Source organism: Hypanus sabinus, chromosome 3, assembly GCF_030144855.1.
Source record: "Hypanus sabinus isolate sHypSab1 chromosome 3, sHypSab1.hap1, whole genome shotgun sequence".
NCBI classification, from domain to species: domain Eukaryota; kingdom Metazoa; phylum Chordata; class Chondrichthyes; order Myliobatiformes; family Dasyatidae; genus Hypanus; species Hypanus sabinus.
In genome coordinates, this window is record NC_082708.1 from 57,733,172 (window position 1) to 57,748,785 (window position 15,614).

At 41.0% G+C, this 15,614-nt stretch overlaps 2 protein-coding genes and 1 long non-coding RNA gene across 6 annotated transcripts in view; 1 reads left to right on the forward strand and 2 right to left on the reverse strand.

Annotated features, from left to right (window-relative positions):
- The window catches only part of slc9a2 (solute carrier family 9 member 2), a 99,164-nt gene extending 95,773 nt beyond the window's left edge, over nt 1-3,391 (reverse strand). Inside the window, exon 1 of the mRNA XM_059964407.1 lies at nt 2,758-3,391. Within this exon, the coding sequence (XP_059820390.1) occupies nt 2,758-3,055 (298 nt within the window). The 5' untranslated portion in view covers nt 3,056-3,391. The remainder of the gene's footprint in view (nt 1-2,757) is intronic.
- A 341-nt stretch (nt 3,392-3,732) lies between these two features.
- LOC132391354 (uncharacterized) overlaps nt 3,733-15,614 on the forward strand; it is a 116,504-nt gene continuing 104,622 nt past the window's right edge. For all 4 annotated transcript variants that reach the window (XR_009511183.1, XR_009511180.1, XR_009511182.1 and 1 more), the window contains exons 1-2: nt 3,733-3,954; nt 14,420-14,537. This is a non-coding gene — a long non-coding RNA (uncharacterized LOC132391354). The remainder of the gene's footprint in view (nt 3,955-14,419; nt 14,538-15,614) is intronic.
- The window catches only part of LOC132391349 (interleukin-18 receptor accessory protein-like), a 43,893-nt gene continuing 42,264 nt past the window's right edge, over nt 13,986-15,614 (reverse strand). Inside the window, exon 11 of the mRNA XM_059964408.1 lies at nt 13,986-14,711. Within this exon, the coding sequence (XP_059820391.1) occupies nt 14,356-14,711 (356 nt within the window). The 3' untranslated portion in view covers nt 13,986-14,355. The remainder of the gene's footprint in view (nt 14,712-15,614) is intronic.

A 15,614-nucleotide genomic window follows, 5' to 3' on the forward strand; every position in this document is an offset into this window, starting at 1 on the left:
GCTGAAATGTATATGCTGGGGAAACAAAATGACAAAAACAGATTTCCTCTTCAGAATGCAGAGAAAGGAATGTGTATGTGTTTTGTTTTCAGTTTATCCTTTAGAGATGGAAAGGGCAGAAATTCAATAGAAAGTGCAAAAGGATTGGTGGTGAGGGATGCAGGTGGTATCTTAGTAAATGAAATCAAGAAGATGATGTTACAATTGCAGACATATTATTGAGAGAGCTCACTAAAGAGACAAGTTCAAAATACTAATACAGAAATTACAGCCAACAGAGTAATGAAACAGAGAAACAGAGTCACAAAAAAGAGTCTTCTATACATACAAGTACTATCGATGAAACAGCACTTGGGAATGCATAGTAGATAGAAGACAAAGGAAGGATAACAGAAAGGGAAACACTAAGAGTATAAGACAGTAAGGATAAAGAAATCTGTTAGCAAAAAAAGAATTCAAGAAGATTAGAGCAATAGGAGAATAGAGCCTCATCAAAGGTAACAGGGAAACTGGGAGACTGTGCCTCACCCCAAGTTGATAAAATGCCTCACATCTTTTTTCCAAAAATAAAGGCATAAAGTAAAACACTGAATATCCAGCATCTTTTCGTTCAGAGATCATGATAATCCAGAACTTGGTTTCTTCATTAATCTAGAGGTTGATCTTCGGTTCTGAAGGATGTCAGGACCATTTCTAGATTCTGAGCCAGGTATGTGATTGGAACTGGGGTTGAATATGGGAAGTTTGCGCCGTTGAGTGGGGTGGGTGGGTGGGTGATAGGACTAGTGGTCCTTTGCAGCTGGTGGACATCGCAAAGATGACATTCTGGCAGAGAGAAAGGCAAGGACCAAGGCAATTCCATCTCTGTTCAGTCTACAGAGTGAAATACAGCCAGCCAACAAATGGCAGGATCCTAAGTGAGGGCTTCATTATAACTATGACACAAGAGAATTGTGTAATATGTCACTTAAATGTAGACAATAGGTTGATGAAAGCTTTGTGGAATTCAGTTCCACAAAGAAATCGAAACAGTGGAAGCCAAAACACAAACTGGTACAATCCGGTGGTAAACCAGGCAAAAGTGTTGCAGCCCAGTGAATTCACTGTAGCATGGCACAAGTATGCCAGTGCCAGTCCTAGCTGCTGCTATCCTATTGTAGCATGGCACAAGTACGCCAGTGCCAGTCCTAGCTTCTGCTATCCCATTGTAGCATGGCACAAGTACACCAGTGCCAGTCCTAGCTTCTGCTATCCCATTGTAGCATGGCACAAGTATGCCAGTGCCAGTCCTAGCTTCTGCTATCCTATTGTAGCATGGCACAAGTACGCCAGTGCGAGTCCTAGCTTCTGCTATCCCATTGTAGCATGGCACAAGTACGCCAGTGCCAGTCCTAGCTTCTGCTGTCCCATTGTAGCATGGCACAAGTATGCCAGTGCCAGTCCTAGCTTCTGCTGTCCCATTGTAGCATGGCACAAGTATGCCAGTGCCAGTCCTAGCTTCTGCTATTCCATTGTAGCGTGGCACAAGCACAAGTATGCCAGTGCCAGTCCTAGCTTCTGCTATCCCATTGTAGCATGGCACAAGTACGCCAGTGCCAGTCCTAGCTTCTGCTATCCCATTCTGCAATGTCATCCCTTCCTTTGTCTGCTTCTTTACCCAGACTTTCTGTCACCTCTCTGAAACAATTTTGCTTTGGCTCAATGTCAATTTTTGTCTTTGAACATGTTCAGTGAAATATCTTGGGATCCATATTAAAGACATAATGAATTTGATAATGAGCAGGCATTTTTAGCCCAATTTTTTTTTAAATTTCAGATGCTAGAAATCCAAAGTAAAAACAAATTATTCAAATTGTTGAAAATACTCAGCACAAAAGGGACCACCTGGGGCGAAAAATAGAGTTAAAATTTCAGGGCAGGAGGCATTTTTAAGTTTTGTTGATTACAGAAACAGTGTTTTCTTATTGATTACAGCACTCATCTGATTAACTGAATTACTATCATGGCTGGCATTACCGTTATCAACATATTTCTTTATTTCATCCATCAGATGTTTGTTGCAAAGAAACCAGCTCCAAACAGACAAGCTTTTGCTTAAGATTTAATTACCAACTGGATAATTAACTGGAAGTTACGAGATGAATATATCATTGGATTAAATATGCCTTACTTCACCAGTTTTTATGCAATATCTGCTTCCCCCACCCATTTGCTTTCACTCATTTCTGTTCCTTTTAACCAAGCTGTAATATCCCCAGGAAAGCATTCTCTTCTCTTTAGTTCTCTACAGAAATAGAACAGCTGTGCTTGTAGTTATCAGCAACTTTGTCATTCATTCATAATTCAGGTTTCAACAGCTTTGCTCTCCCTAGGTCTCCCCATTCTAAAAAAAGTTTATTTTAAAAAACCCTTTTGATATCAAGACCACTATGGCGAAAACTGTATTTTTTTTTAAATATAGCCACGTTAGAATAAAAATGTCAAGGTGTAAATAAGGAAGTCTTCTCTATAGCTGCACATGTTTGATTTATTGATTTACTGAATGAGCAAATTACTACTAAAGGGAAAGATAGAGAAAACTGAAGAATATGTGGAGCCCACAACAGCCAATTCACTAAAGCTGATTTAAACTGTAACATTTAGATTCGCCTTTTTAAGTGCCATTAACATAAAAACTTGATTTGTTTAATCACATCAAACAGACTTGTGGAAACTTTCTTCAACATGATGCCAGTTTGTTGATCTTCTCAAGCTTACCAATTTTAGCTAGGGAAGCCAGGAGTATCCAGAGGGTGATCTCGAATGGAACCTGTACATGGTAGTAATCCAGGGAGAAGACACTGAGTCGCTCCTCCTGATGTGTGGAGGACGTAGCGCCGTAATATGTGTTAGAATCATGATGCCGTCCACTGCCCAACGTATCCCGGATATCAAGAGCCGTGTTGTTTCCAGAAGCATCCACAAAAGAGTTTAAAAAATAAGCAAGTAAAATGAAATAGACATGGAGCAATGAACGGCAGTGTCTGCCAGTAATCCGGGATGATCCACCGCCCATAGTCACAGTTGCTGAAATGAAATCAGCACTTTACTCTGCCAAAACGCACCAGCCAAGTTGATTACAGCGCATTCTGCAGTGTGAGAGTCAGTACATGGTTTGAACACATCCTGGCCTAACTCAGGCTGTAAAATAAGTCAACAGGAGTCCTCTAAACAAGTTGAACAGGTGCAACAACTTCCGCCCTCCGACGAACGTGCTGTAGTTTACTTTTACAGCTCATTGATACTGACTGCACTTCCCCTTTCGGTGTATCAGGTAAATCAAGTCCTGTGCACGGAAACAACGAACGCAGAGCAATCTCGGTCTCGTTGACTGAGCTACAACCCTTGCTCAACAGTCCGATATATATAACAATTCCTTAATGCCCCTGTATGGATTCCGTTTTCAATTTGGGTGAAACGTCAACTGATACCCAAACAACCGTGGCAGTAGTGAGTCCCACCCACCTGGCCAGGTAACGCGTTTACCTGTTCACAGGAGAATGCAAAGATCGAAAGGCGTGTAGCCAAATTTTGTAGGGCGACTGTAATATTAGACGTTATTTCCATTCCCGACGCTTTTAAAGTTACGTAAAACAACTTTAGGAAGGCGATTTTCACTAAAGGCTGTGATGCTACGGGAGGGCGGTGTAACATGCAGACATACAAGAGACTGCGGCATCGGCGGGAGGGAGGGAATTGTCCTGATTTAGGGCTTCGATCGGAAACGTCCTTTCCTCCCACCGATCCTGCTCGGATGTCCTCGGACACATTGTGCTTGGCGGTCCAGTGAACACTTGATTGCTAAAAGCAGAAGGACGGCATTGATTTGGAAAGGTCCGTGGATGTGAACCTTGTATTTCTGCCGAGGATTTTTTGAATGGAGATCTGCGACGCGGACATGTCAAGTACTTACAGGTAGAAGGGACATTTATAGTAGCACTGGAAGCTGTACTGTTATCAAAACATAAAATGGTTTATTCCAAGAGCAGTTTCTTCGAATCCCAGAGTCAACATGAAGTAAGCCCTTCAGCCCACCCAATCTGCATTAACCGCCCATTTACGCGAATGCTAGGTAAATCTCATTTTTCTTAAACTCCCCATATTCCTTCAGATTGGAATGTAGAACAGGCCGTTCGGCCCACTATGTTGCGCGGAATCAGTAAAGCTAATGTCACCTAATCCCTTCCGTCTGCCTCTGGTCCACATCTCGGCATTCGCTGCTCATTCACGTGCCAGAGAAGAGCCTCAAAATTCTCTACCGTGTTCATCTCCAGCGCATTCCAGGAACCCACCGCTGTCTGTGGAAAATCAAAAATAAACTTCGACTAGCACATCTTCTTTGAACTCCCCCCCCCCCTGCCCCCACCATCTTAGTATTAGACGGTTGAACCCTGGGATAAAGATTCAGTACCAGCTATTTACTCCATCTATGCCGCTTATAACTTCGTAAACTTGTATCAGGTCTCCACACCCCCACCCCCCCAACCCCAGCCTTTACTGCTCTAAAGAAAACAACCCAAGTTTACCAAACTTTCCTCATACCACGCGTTCTTCATTCCCTACAGAATCCTAATAAACCTCTTCTACACACTCTCCATAGCATCCACATCCTTTCTGGTAGGGAAGGTGACTGGAAATGAATACCAGTACTCTCCATGGTGCCTAATCTGATACATAACTTTCTAAGTATTGAACTCAAAGCCTTGACTATTAAATGTAATCATGCTGTACTCCTCTGTTACTACCCCCATTGACTTGTGCAACAACTTTTAGATTCTATTCCTCACCTATATACTGGGAGGCAAGTTACAGAAGCCTTTGGCTTATGAGAGGAGAGCCATATGGTCACAGGAAGAACAGACAATCTCCTCACTGACAGCTCCTGAGCTCAGAATTGAACCCAGGTCAAGGTTATCACGAGGCAAGATTTCTTCCAGCTGTGCCACTCTGCTGCCCAGTATTGTTGGATTATTTCATAGATACTGTAAATGTTTTGGCTATTTATAATTTCATTTTGTCTCTCCTTGTGTTTGTTCTGCACCCAGTTTAGACACCCTCCTGTTTTTGTGATTCCTCAGCCCTTTAGTCTCATTGAGAAAGGCAAAGGACAGAGACACTGGAATCTGGGACAAAAGAAAAAACTGCAGGAGGAATTCAGCAGGTCAGGTGGTGTCATTGGAGGGAAAAGGACATTCAGAATTTCTGGTTGGGACTAGCCATCTGAATGGAAAGAGGGGAGATGGGTGGTAAAATAAGATGAGGGGGAAGGGGAGTCAAAGAGCTGGAAAGCAACAGGTGGATCCAGGTGAGGAGGGGTTGAAAGGCAAATTGGGCCAATGAATGGAGGGAAGGGGTGGAGACTGCAACAGGGGCTGCATTTGGTGAAGGCAACAAATGATACAGATGGTGGAACCTGAAATGAAAGCAAAAAAAAAATCTGCAGCTTGGAAACAAATAAGAGAAGTGGCGTGCATTCACCAATATGCTTATGGACAGAGCGGCTCTATAACAAATGCCATAGCATCTGTCATGCACCTAGCCTGTCGCATCTAGAAAACAAGGACCCTTATGTCTGAAACACACTGGAACTGCAGTGCAACACATACAAAATGCTGTTTACTCTTTTCCATAGATGCTGCCTGGCATGCTGAGTTCCTCCAGCATTGTGTGTGCTATTTTAATTACTCATCTAGATTTATTTCAGGCCTCTGGACTCATCACTGGGTTCAGTACTAATAATGCTCTGCTTTTCACTGTGGCTGCTCCTTTGGGATCCTCTTGTTATTCGTTTTGCCTTACACCCTCATTTCTTTTGATAATTAATTTCTTCTCTCATATATCTTGCTCCCTTATGCCTTTTCATGTTCTTTATAATTTATTTTCCCCTTATTTTACCTTATTTCAGACATTGTCCTGTTCATTGAATTAAAACATTCTCTCTCTTTTCTTCTCCCGAGAAGCTGCCTGAATTGCTGAGTACTTACAGCTTTTTCTTTTGCTTTATCTGATTTCAGCCACTGCAATAGTTTTTGTATGTTGATTACTAATTAACACATTGTAATTACTAAGATGGAAATATGTGTTTAAAAGTTTATTTCATGTGCTTTTGTATGTTTTTAAAGGATTCTATTTTTAAATGATTTTATAGATTCCTTTGAGAATAATTATCAACATTACTGACATTATTGCCTTCCACTTCTGGTTAACGGAGACCAGTAGATCATCAAATTCAAATGTATTAATGAGGATACTCCTGGCTATGGTTCACTGTTCATCTAAATATAAATACAGCCAGTTTGATGCAGTTACAACCATCTTAATCCAGACTTTAGTGAACTATTTCTTAATCACCCAATATCTTCACTGTTCATCTAAATATAAATACAGCCAGTTTGATGCAGTTACAACCATCTTAATCCAGACTTTAGTGAACTATTTCTTAATCACCCAATATCTACAAAAATCTCTTATGTAGTTATATTTGAGAAAGTCTTTCCAGACTTTTAAGAAATTGTTTGGAAATAATACAACCAACTGATTAAGATGGAAAAAAATTAAATTTGTCATTTAATTTCCTAAAATTGAATGCCTAAAATGTGAAGATATTTTTCTCTTGAATAAACATCTATGTGTGTTCACCAGACAATTAATTGAACATAAAGTGAAATCACAGAGCGATTTGAGTTTTGATTGATTAAAGTCAGAATATTATAATATATAATGATAAATATATAAAACATTAAAATACATAAATAATAAATAAAAATATATAAAATGATCATGTTAATAAAACATTTTTATTTCTATTTATGACTGTAATAATGCCTTAATGATTGTAATATCATTTAAATTGCATCTCTGTAGGGTTTATAAGTTTGATCCTTCCTTGTATATTTTCTTACCAATACTGCCAGTCAACATAAGGAACCTACATCCACTATGCCAGAATATTCCGATATCTACCTCTATCTTGCCTGGGAGTGTAACAGCAGGATTGGCTCTATTCTGAATATTGTGTCCTTTAACAAGCTCACTGTTACACATACTGAGGCATCACAATTGGATTCAATGTTTGGTGACAATGGATTAGATAGAAATAGTTAATAGAATAATTGTGAAGTAATATTTAGCTCAGTCCTGCTTCCCACCTCAAAAGAATAGCAATAAACCATACATTGTTCTTTCATGAAAAAAAAATTCTTTATTTATTAGGCATTTTATTCATTTACATAGTTCATCACAGGTCACCTGTATAAATACATGAATTGCATACCTCATCATACTACCACATGACACAAGCATGCCTCCCTTAAAGTAAACTGAAAATTAGACCCACATTCCCAGACTCCTGTGCCTTGCTTTGAATTAATTTAGTGTTTTGAAGTTACAAAATATAATATTGGTGACCAGGTATTTTTTAAATGAACTTGAGATGGCTATCGACCTGTTGAAGCGCAGTGAGATGATCAAACTAAATCAAAATGCAACAAGTGAAAAATGCAGCCCAGCATGTGTTCTTCAGAAGAGAAGAAAAGAAAGAATTCAAAGATTGGTAAAGAATGAGTACTAGGTGATAATAATCATAAAAAAGATCAGACATGGCTGGTTACATCAGAATGACTGGCACGTTTCAATCCACAAGATATAAGAGGTGCATGTATACTGAGCTAATTGAACAATATTTTGAAGCAAATGAAATATCCAATGAGAAACAAGTGCTGATTTTACTGAGTGCTTTGGGTTTAAAGGCATACAATTTGCTTTGAAGCTTAACTGCTCCAACTAAACCAGTAGAAAAGTATTTCTGGATGTATATTATACACATTTTTCTGACATTAAATGTATCTTTGAAACCTTTGAACGAAATGAACTATACTGATATTGTCAAAGTAATACAGGAACATTTAGAACTGAAGACATTCATTTAGTTTTCATAAGAAGAATCAAAAAGGAAGTCCATTTCAGCATATATGTGAATGAAAAAAGTTTTCTAAGCATCATCAGCTTGGTAATGGGCTTAATGATACACTAAGAGATCACTTCATTTCTGGAATCCAACAAGAAGGCATTCAAAACTGGCTCCTAACTAAAGTGCCCCTCACATTTAAAGAGCAGTTGAAATCACTATTCAATGGAAACCAGAAAAGATCCTACACTCTCTCAGGTCTACACAAACACCCAAAATGGCTCCATGTGCAGCAGAAACTCCACTTACCCTTTTTTTTTACCAGTGCTGAGATGAAATTGCCCTGACAGAAGTTGGTTTATGTGAGGATTGAGAGCTGATGTACCATCCAAGCTGAGAGCTAATGTGTTGGAGGAGACACATGCCTGTTATCTTGATATAGTTAAAATCAAAGTGTCGGCTTGAAGCTTTGCCTGGTGGTGTGGGATAGGTCAGCAGATCGAGCAGCTGGCCATGCACTGTACAGGATGCCAACATGGCAAGAAAGTGCCAAGAGCTGTGCCTCTCCATCGCTGGAATGGTCTGCATTCCCCTGATGGAGGATTCATTTGGATTTTACTGGATGGCTCATGCGCACAAATTCCTTGGCAGTAGCAGATGCAGCTACAAAGTGGACAGAGATGTTCCCAACAGCTTCTACTACAGCCTCGTGCACTGTTGATGTGTTGGGAAGCCTCTTTGCAGGGACATGTGTTTCAGAACACTTAGTTAGTGACAATGGAGCACAGTTTGTGGAGGACAGTTTCAGTCATTCCTGAAAATGAATGGATTAAGACATATTACATCTGCACTGTACCACCCAGCTTGGAGGAAAAGTTTGTCCAGAGCCTAAAGAACACATTGCAAGCAATGGCAGCAGAAAACACAACACTCACACGGAAACCAGAAGCTTTCCAATTTCCTCCTTACATATTGTAATGCAACACATTCCACAACCAACAACTCACCACCAATACTGTTCCTGAGTCATCCCTTGCACTTGCATTGCATCTCCTCGACCCCAATCTCAGAAGAAGTATGCAGGACAAACAGCGGAGACAAATTGAAGGCTCTTCAAGCAAGGATGTTCAATGTTTCACTCCTGGACCATCAGTCCTGGCAAGGGACTAGAGAGGTGATCTGACTATCCACAGAATCAATGCCCCTCATCATCTTATACACATCTATCAGGTCACCTCTCATCCTCTGTCACTCCAAGGAGAAAATGCCCAGTTCACTCAACCTATTCTCTGGTCAAAGAACACTGAGGCTGTCTACAAGAAGGGTCAGAGCCATCTCTATTTCCTGAGGAGACTGAGGTCTTTTAACATCTGCTGGACGATGCTGAGGATGTTCTACGAGGCTTTGGTGGCCAGTGCTATCATGTTTGCTGTTGTGTGCTGGGGCAGCAGGCTGAGGGTAGCAGACACCAACAGAATCAACAAACTCATTTGTAAGGACAGTGACGTTGTGGGGGTGGAACTGGACTCTCTGACGGTGGTGTCTGAAAAGAGGATGCTGTCCAAATTGCATGCCATCTTGGACAATGACTCCCATCCACTCCATGATGTACTGGTTAGGCACAGGAGTACATTCAGCCAGAGACTCATTCCACCGAGATGTAACACTGAGCGTCATAGGAAGTCATTCCTACCTGTGGCCATCAAACTTTACAACTCCTCCCTTGGAGAGTCAGACACCCTGAGCCAATAGGCTGGTCCTGGATTTATTTCCACTTGGCATGATTAACCTATTATTTAACTATTTATGGTGTTATATTGCTATATTTCTTCACTATTCTTGGTTGGTGTGTCTGTAATGAAACCCAGTTTCCCTTGGGATCAATAAAGTATGTCTGTCTGTCTGTAAGGCATGCTCACCAATCCAGGCAAAATCCTTGTAAATCTCCTCTGCACCCTTTCTATCATTTCCACATCCTTCTTGTAGTGAGGCAACCAGAACTGAGCACAGTACTCGAAGTGAGGTCTGACCAGGGTCCTACATAGCTGCAATATTACCTCTCAGCTCCTAAACTCAATCCCACCATTGATGAAGGCCAATGCACTGTATGCCTTCTTAACCACAGAGTCAACCTGCACAGCAGTTTTGAGTGTCCTATGGACTCAGATCCCAAGATCTCTCTGATTCTCCACACAGCCAAGAGTCTTACCATTAATACTATATTCTGCCATCATATTTAACCTACCAAAATGAACCACTTCAAGCTTATCTGGGTTGAAATTCATCTGCCACTTTTCAGCCCAGTTTTGCATCATATCAATGTCCTGCTGTAACCATCGACAGTCCTCCAAATTATCCACAACACCCCAACCTTTGTGTCATCAGCAAATTTACTAACACATTCCTCCACTTCCTCATCCAGGTCATTTATAAAAATCACAAAGAGACAATAGACAGTAGGTGCAGGGGTAGGCCATTCAGCCCTTCTAGCCAGCACCACCATTCACTGCGATCATGGCTGATCATACACAATCAGTACCCTGTTCCTGCACTCTTCCCATATCCCTTGACCCCGCTATCTATAAGAGCTCAATCTAACTCTCTCTTGAATGCATCCAGAAACTTGGCCTCCACTGCCTTCTGGGGCAGAGCATTCCACATATCCACGACTTTCTGGGTGAAAAACTTTTTCTGCATCTCTGTTCTAAATGGCCTACCCCTAAACTGTGGCCTCTAGTTCTGGACTCACCCAGCAGTGGGAACATGCTTCCTGCCTCCAGTGTGTCTAATCCCTTAATAATTTTATATGTTTCAATCAGATCCCCTCTCATCCTTCTAAATTCAAGTGTATACAAGCCCAGACGCTCCAATCTTTCAACATATGACAGTCCCGTCATTCCGGGAATTAACCTTGTGAACCTACGCTGCACTCCCTCAATAGCAAAAATGTCCTTCCTCAAATTTGGAGACCAAAACTGCACACAATACTCCAGGTGGGGTCTCACCAGGACCCTGTACAGCTGCAGAAGGACCTCTTTACTCCTGTATTCAATTCCTCTTGTTATAAAAGCCAGCATGCCATTAGATTTCTTCACTGCCTGCTGTACCTGCATGTTTGCTTTCATTGACTGATGTACAAGAACACCTAGATCTCGTTGTACTTCCCCTTTTCCTAACTTGACTCCATTTAGATAGTAATCTGCCTTCCTGTTCTTGCCACCAAAGTGGATAACCTCACATTTATCCACATTAAACTGCATCTGCCATACATTTGCCCACTCACCCAACCTGTCCAAGTCACCCTGCATTCTCATAACATCCTCCTGACATTTCACACTGCCACCCAGCTTTGTGTCATCAGCAAATTTGCTAATGTTACTTTTAATCCCTTCATCTAAATCATTAATGTATATTGTAAACAGATGTGGTCCCAGCACCGAACCTTGCGGTACCCCACTGGCCACAGCCTGCCATTCCAAAAGGGACCTGTTAATCACCACTCTTTGTTTCCTGTCAGGCAGCCAATTTTCAATCCATGTCAATACTCTGCCTCCAATACCATGTGCCCTAATTTTGCCCACTCACTTCCTATGTGGGACTTTATCAAAAGCTTTCTGGAAGTCCAGGTACACTACATCCACTGGCTCTCCCTTGTCCATTTCCATAGTTACATCCTCAAAAAACTCCAGAAGATTAGTCAAGCATGAGTTTCCCTTCATAAATCCATGCTGATTCGGACTGATCCTTCGACGGCTATCCAAATGTGTCGTAATTTCCTCTTTTATAATTGATTCCAGCATCCTTCCCATCACTGACGTCAGGCTAACCATTCTATAATTCCCTGTTTTCTCTCTCCCTCCTTTCTTGAAAAGTGGGACATTAGCCACCCTCCAATCAGCAGGAACTGTTCCTGAATTGATAGAACATTGGAAAATGATTACCAATGCATTCACGATTTCTAGAGCCACCTCTTTAAGTACCCTGGGTTGCAGACCATCAGGTCCCGAAGAGTTATTAGCCTTCTGACTCAACAGTCTATCCAACACCATTTCTTGTCTAATATAAATTTCCTTCAGTTCATCCTTTACCTTAGTTCAGGGGTCAGCAACCTTTACCACTGAAAGAGCCACTTGGACCAGTTTCCCACAGAAAAGAAAACACTGGGAGCCGCAAAACCCGTTTGACATTTAAAATGAAATAACACTGCATATAACGTTTTGTTTTGCCTTTATGCTATGTATAAACAAACTATAATGTGTTGCATTTATGAAATTGATGAACTCCTGCAGAGAAAACGAAATTACATTTCTGCATGCAACAAAAACATTTTGAACTCCGAAAAAAAGACGTTGGGTTGAAGGTTACTTTTAAGTAAAATACTCAACGTCTATTTGAGTCCTTCTTGTATTTATGAAAAACGCCAAACTTAAATTTGCCGCCAGCAGCAAACCAAAAATAACGTCAGCCAACTGTCAACCTGAAAAATAAAAGGACTATTTCACTGAACAATGAAAACATATGAATATATGTAAAATAATAGGCAATTAAAATATTTATCATACTTGGTCAGGTTGACTCACACCTGACAATGCAGTCGTATTCAGTAGGGATGGATCGATGCTTAGGGGAGTGACCGGGAAGAATAATGTGTTTTTTTCCTCTCTGAACTCACAGAAGCGTTTCCCAAACGATGTTTGCATTGCGATGATTGCAGAATGTAAATACTCCGAATTTCTCATGTCGTGACCTTGTTTGAACTCTCTCAAATTGGGGAAGTGAGACAATGTGCCTTTCTGTAAATCTCTGGCAAGCACTGTCAACTTGCGCTCAAATGCCAAAACATCCTCCAACATGTGCAGGGCTGTACGTCCTTACCCCTGAAGAGCTGTGTTCAGCGTGTTCAGGTGCGCTGTCATGTCTACCATGAAGTGTAGCTTTTCCAGCCACTCTGGCTGTTCCAGCTCAGGAAAGTTGAGCCCTTTGCTGCCCAGGAAAGTTTTCACTTCTTCCAGACACGCGACAAACCGTTTCAGCACCTCCCCTCTGGACAGCCAGCGATAAAAACACGTTGTAGCGGTGTGCTACATGCAGTCAGTAAACTGCAGTCAAAGATAGCTTTATTCGAACTAAACAGCCTTGCTTTTAAGCCTCCCTCAACCCGCCCCCCATGGGCCCGGATGCTGCAAAAGACACGTACTCACAAACCCCCGTAGGCTATCTCCCTTAGCCTGAACGCTGGCTAATTGTGAGCCGGTTCGGATGTGTCAGGAAATGGGTCGCCACAACGTCTTATTTAGATTGTACAAGATCACCATAATCTTCAAATTTAGAATTACATTTCAAAAACTAACAAACTAACATAAAATACATTTTAATTAAATACTGACCATGTAGCGGTGTGCTAAACGCAGCGCTAAAATTACGACACGGAGTCGGTAACTGCAGTCGAAGGATAAAACTTTATTCGAAATCTTCCGCCTCACTTTTAAGCTTCCCTCAACCTGCCCCCCATGGCACAGAGGCTCCAAAGCTCTGTGCTCGCAAACCCCCGTAGGCTATCTAATTGTGAGTCGGTTCGGATGTGCCAGGAAAAGGGTCGCCACAACCAATTATTTCCCAAAGCAACAGGGAGCCGCAGCACAGACGTAAAAGAGCCACATGTGGCTCCGGAGCCGCGGGTTGCCGACCCCCGCCTTAGTTCCTTTGGCCACTATTACATCTGGGAGATTGTTTGTGTCTTCCCTAGTGAAGACAGATCCAAAGTACCCGTTCAACTCATCTGCCATTTCCTTGTTACCCATAATAAATTCACCTGTTTCTGTCTTCAATGGCCCAATTTTGGTCTTAACTATTTTTTTGTTATTCACATACCTAAAGAAGTTTTTACTATCCTGAAGCTAGGCCTGCATTTTTGTCTCCTGTGTCTTCCTTTGAATTTGTTCAATTAGTTTAAAACATAACAACTAGTTTTCCTGAGATTGACTATTTTTTTGCTTCACAGATTTGTGATCATACTCTCTGTGCACAGTGTCCTTATCCCTGTTTCATTTTACAAGTAAAGGTATGCTGATCCTAACTTGTCCCGAGGTGGAGACCTGCTACAAGTCTGGCAACCATCCAACAGTGTGTCATCTGCAAATAATCATTTACTGTAGGTCAGCACAACATCGTCGGCCAAAGCACCCATACTGTGCTGTACGGATCTGTATTCTAAGGTCTACATCCAAAACTGATGCAACAAACACACTCTTTTTATAAGCAGAACAATATTTATTGTGTTGATATACATTTACATTGTACAATTAAAACAGCCTCTGACCTTCCAGTACTTCCAACAATACATAACACGTATTTGAATTAAATAGACAAATAACCTACATAGTAGTTACAAATAGATCAAAGTCTGTCCGTTAGATTAATGCTTTTGACATCTCATTTTGCTCACATTGTTCTTTCTTCTTCACTGGCATATAGTACCTAAGCATCTTCCAGAACTTTGAGGATGGATGAGAAGACTTGTTCCCTTTCCACATAATCTCCGGCAGCACCGCAATGGCCCTTTTAACATTGTCTGGAAGATCAGTTCCATGAGGTAGGGCATGGAAATTGATCAAAATCACCTTGGTTTTGAAATTATCGAGCATGGTGTTGATGCCTGTTTGCAGTTCAAAGAGTCTTGATTTAGTTGAAGCAAAGTAATTAGGACTCAGGACAATTATTACTCTCCTACTTCTTTTTATACATAAAATAACGTCTTCTGTATAAACTGGAAAAAATAAAGATAATAGACAGTGAGCAGTGTAACAGGTTTTCATGCTTTGCGGTTATGATGGCATAAATCTATACATTATTGCCATGCAGGACATTCAGTTACTATCTGGGGAGTATCAACTAAATTGAGATAACAGGCTTTATACTGTACAATCTTCTCAATATTCCACTTTATTGTCTTCATGCATGTTAAGAATATAACCACACAATTAAGTTCTATTATGCTATTTTATTTGCAACAGAACCAGAGAAATTTACCATATAAATATTTCCCCCAGTTTCTTTTCGGTTGAATGAGTAACTGTAGAACATATTTCCATGACTATCAGTTTAAGGCACGCTATAAATAGATGCAAATCCCTTGGGGCTAGCTTACAACATAAATGAATGGCATGCCGCATTGCACAATCGTTCTCTCTGAAATTGGTTTACTATTCTAAGTTAAACATACAGACTAAATACATTACAAAGTTAAATATTTTCAGAGGAGCTGAAAGACTTACAAAAATGAAGAGGAAAGATTGAAGCAAAGTCAGAAACTTGCACACACTGAAATTGTAGAGCATTGGTTGACTTTGAGGACAGGATTTAATCTTCCCAATTAGTGCATTCCCCCCAAGAACAATGGCACCATCCTTCCCATTTACATTGTACATTCAAATCTATTTACTGATGCAACATTTTAAAATTATTATTTAGCAATATACGAGGGGTGATTGATAAGTCCGTGGCCTAAGGTAGACGGAGTCCATTTTAGAAAACCTAGCACATTTATTTTTCGACATAGTCCCTTCCTACATTTACACACTCCAGCAGTCGTGGAGCATACGGATCTTGGACATCCAGAAAGTCTCCACAGATGGGTGACTGATAAGGTCGTGGCCTAAGGTAGAAGGAG